We start from the raw sequence: 4,432 nt of genomic DNA on the forward strand, positions 1-4,432 counted from the left end.
GTCATTTTAAATGTAACATTTAGCTGCTTACTTTATGATTATGTGGAATATTATGTGATGCGTAATAATTTAATCTTTTCATTTTCTTTCTTCTACAGATATATCAACCACTCTTGTGCCCCAAACTGTGTTGCTGAAGTGGTGACATTTGAACGAGGTTACAAAATCATCATCAGCTGCATTCGCAGAGTTGAAAAAGGAGAGGAGGTGAGTGAGGACTACTTTTTTATTCAGATGCAATAGTGTGAAATATGCAGCTGTGACAGAAGACATATCATTCCTTTTTTTCCCCCCCCCAGCTGTGTTTCGACCACCAGTTTGACACTGCGGAGGGTCAGCACAAGATCGCTTGCCACTGTGGAGCTCCTGAATGCAGGAAGTGGATAAACTGAGCTAAAGAAAGTGACAAACCTAAATGCATTCCTTACTTATAGTTTCTGGATGCTGTGATCTCTGCACACAGAATAAAGGCTTCACACTAAAGTCATTTTATGAATGAGCAGAAGGCCTGAACCCTTGGAGAGATGTATGAAAAGTTACGTGTTGGTTCGTCAAGATCACGGAGGACAAAAAATGGGTGGAGGAAGGGAAATGTAACACAGTAGCAGGATGTGACTTGTGCCATATGTGAGAGGCTCTGTTGTATGTGATGCCTCTGTTTGTCTGTCTGTATGTATCTGTGTGTTTGTTTGGTGTACATGGGGTGCGGAATCCACCAGCGAATGAGAAAGCACTGTGCAGGGTGCGGCCTTATTGCTAACTAAGGGCAGGCCCTTTTGTTTCATACTGTTAATGTATACCGTATGACTAAATGTAGACATCACTGAATGAGGAATGTACAGCAATGAATACCGCGAAGGGAATATTAACTTGCACTAAAAAAAGAAAAAGAAACAAAAAAAACACACACACACACACGAAAACTTTTAAAATACTTGATTCCATGAGTCAGTTTTATCATAGGTCTCTGTCATGTGATTTGTGTGGAATTCGAGAGGTTTTGTATTTATTACTGAGTGAATGAATTTTATTCTCAAAATGATGAGATTGAGTTTAAGAAGGCTAGATTGCTATTGTTTTTGAAGATTGAAGAAGACATGCTGTTACTTTTGTATAAATGTACATAAAGAAAACTATAGGAATAACCGACCAAATACTACCTTAACCTTCTTGATGTTTGGGTGTTTTTAAATTGTTTTTGTTCTGTTTGTCATTGAAATTTATTTAAGATGGACGTTATTTCAGTTTGAGAGTATATATTATGATTATTCTGTACAGAATTTGTAATATAACCACAATAATTCACAAAGTATTTTTGTTGTATTAAAAGTAAGGTATTGTAGCGTAGTGTTTTGTGACTTACACATACTTTGACCACTCAAAAAAAGAAATATTTTTGTTGACTAACGTAACGAGTTATCAGTTACAGAATCAAAAGATAAACTCTTCGAATAGTGAGAGATCGCTCTGATCTGTTTGCTGTTAATCAGGTTTGATTTTAAAGAACTGTGAATTAGGTTTTGAAACCCAAAAGCAACTTTTTAACTTTTTAACACAAATAGGAAAACCATCATGTATTTACCTGTCTTTGTTTTTACATTGCTTTTAAAACAAGGTGCAAAACGTCTAATGATATTGTGAGTTAGACGACGAACCAGTGTGTGACAGAAAGAATCGTATGGCGAACTCTTATTTGAAACCGGAAGTGGTTCTATCTTTTGGACAGAAATGGCATTCTCCTTAATCAGAAATATTTCTTATACTGACACTTCACAAGTCACATGCTTAGAAATGGAAGCGTTTTTGCGTGCACAATTTCAAGTCGACTGTAAAATTTTGGAGACAGTCTTAGAACTTGTAATGTATATGGCATGTATTTTTTTAACTTTCCGAAGACTCAATTGTATATATTTTCTCAATGAATGGTTGTAACAAAATTGTTTCTTGGATATTTTTCTTCTCTTGTATGATATTACATCATCCTGCCAGTGTGTTTGTGCTACATTTTCTTGGTCGTGTAAAGTAGTCAGATTTTTTTCCCCCTTTTTTTTTTTTTTCTTTTTTTCCCTTTTTTTTTGAAAATGCCTTTTGGAGTGTACAGAGTATGAGGTTTGGAGTTTGTGGAATTGAATTTAGAAACATTTACAAAAATAAACTATTTTACATGTTAACATTTGTGTGGCTTATCAATAATTACATGTTTTCAGTTTGTTAAAGATGAAAGAATGGTTGGTTGGTTAATGTTTTATAGCCTTTTTTTAAAAAAGCCAAGCAAAACTGAAGGAGATTAGCTAAATCTAACAATTAACAAGAGAAATGGGAATTTCTTGATTAGATTCAGATTACTGGTTTTGTCTGGGAAATATTTGAAATTTGTAAAAAGAAAAAGCCTTAACATATTCAGTTTTGTAGTGAGTTTTCACTTTTATAGGAGCTAGATCCAGACAATTCAGGCATTTTGGCTTAAAAAAAACCCAACTTAAATAATCAATGTTGCCAACTGATTTTATCAACTAGTTATTTCAGCTCTGGATCCGTGAAAGAAGCCATGTCTACTTTAAGTCACAAGTAGAAAATGTTCATCACCTTATGTGGTCATAAATTGTGACCAGTTTGACCCAAAAGTGATTTACCCTGTCGAATAGTTTCATTTAAAGGATTTTTAAAGGTCTGATGACATGAACATATCCAGTATTTCACAAGGAAGGAGCACATTTTAAAAAATAACATAACATAACATTTGAATATAACAAATGTTTTATTTATTTATTTCCTTAACCCTTTGTCACTAACCTCAGGTTGGAAATCACTGACATACATGGTCATTTAGGATGCATTTTAATATGCCTGTATGGTGTGATGGGCGTGGATATTTATCAAGCATCCATCTTTTCTGGGATTCTCAGTGCATATTCCATCCAAATCCTGCTACCTCTACATACCTCTGATACTGCCAGAGTGAGACATGCAAACCTACACTTAGTATTTTAGTATATTAGAACTAGTACATTTTGAGCACATACTGTATGACTGAACCCCACAGGCATGCTCTGCTATGTGTAGTTTGCGCTGTACTTGATGGGTATTTGAAGGTGACGCTGTACAATGCAGGAGGGCCCTGAAGCTCATTTGTGCTACGGGGGCAAAAAGGGTTAAACTGGCCATTTGGATGCACTTTACACTTTAAGTTTATTAGCTATAATTCAGACTTCTTGCAGAAATACTACACTGCAGCCAAAAGCCATTAAAGTCTTATTCCACATTTCATGCAACTGATTAATCAGTGGTCCAGCAGTGGTCCCTCTACCCTTATTTCAGCCTGGCTCCTGGAGTGGGTTTTCCAAATGAATAACTTCACAGTCAAGTTTCTGTTGTCCATGGTACGTATTTCCATCTTTTCTCCCTTTGAGGTCAAATCTGATTCTGTTTAAGGTTCTGTTTTGTCATTTGTAACTTGTTAAACTTGTGAGGTCATGAGAAACTGAATGCCCTGTCTAACATTATCAAACGAAAACTACCCAAAATATGTTTTTTTTCTTATAATCTTCAGATAACTATGCAGGCTATTTTCTCACATATGGATTAAGGTGATTTGTTTTGATTGAAAGTGGTGCAGGTGATTAACAAGAGCGAGGACTGTTGGCCACATTTTGCCTATATATATTTGTAGCATCTTTAAACAGGCTACCACTGGATTTTAAGATATTGTTACTGTATAAGGCACAAAATAATGTAGATCCTGTTTTCATATTGAGCTCTTGTCCCTACACACAAGTACTGTTAACACCTTATCACCTGCTTAATTAAAACACCCCTGAGCTACTTGCAAAAGGTTACCAAAAAAGGTTTCATGTGACACCTGACTGATCAGTGTTTGTTGGCTGCTCCCTGCACCACAAATGCTCCTGTCTCCATTTTTGTTCTTTTTCTACTTTTCTACCTGTTCCATTATGATTTATGTATTGCTCTTGAAAGGTAGCCCACTATATCAATAAACTGACTTAATTGTTGCTATTATTCTTTTCTTACTGAGTTGTATTTCATCCTTGTCCACATATCAAACCAGTTCAAATCTGACTCGCACTGACATCTATTGGTGAAGCATCTATAAAGTGGTAGATTTGCGTGGTGTTGCGTCAAAATTAGCATCCCTTACAAAAAAACAACAACAACGTGTTTTTCCTAGCTGGCCACCTACATTTTTGACTTTCCTTATTTTGCCACCGTACAAGGAAATAATAGTGGGAGTGGAAGTATAATGTGCTTCAGAAACAACCCCACTTCCTTATGGCGTTTGACGAAAAAAAAAAAATGAATAATTCAGACAACATACCGGAACAACCCGGTTTCTCAGTGGCAGTGAGGGGGACAGGGGGACACACATTTCCTCCGGGATACCGACTGTGCCATAACATCTGTAAACAGCCAGCGT

General features: G+C 36.1%; 1 protein-coding gene across 14 annotated transcripts in view; it reads left to right on the top strand.

The window, feature by feature from the left end:
* Positions 1-2,262, top strand: part of kmt2cb (lysine (K)-specific methyltransferase 2Cb) — an 84,344-nt gene extending 82,082 nt beyond the window's left edge. For all 14 annotated transcript variants that reach the window (XM_053330121.1, XM_053330127.1, XM_053330126.1 and 11 more), the window contains 2 exons: positions 99-207; positions 300-2,262. In XM_053330121.1, the coding sequence (XP_053186096.1) occupies positions 99-207; positions 300-392 (202 nt within the window). In that variant the 3' untranslated portion in view covers positions 393-2,262. The remainder of the gene's footprint in view (positions 1-98; positions 208-299) is intronic.
* The last annotated feature ends 2,170 nt before the right edge of the window (positions 2,263-4,432 follow it).

The sequence above is a fragment of the Scomber japonicus genome, chromosome 12 (genome assembly GCF_027409825.1).
Source record: "Scomber japonicus isolate fScoJap1 chromosome 12, fScoJap1.pri, whole genome shotgun sequence".
In the NCBI taxonomy this organism is placed as follows: domain Eukaryota; kingdom Metazoa; phylum Chordata; class Actinopteri; order Scombriformes; family Scombridae; genus Scomber; species Scomber japonicus.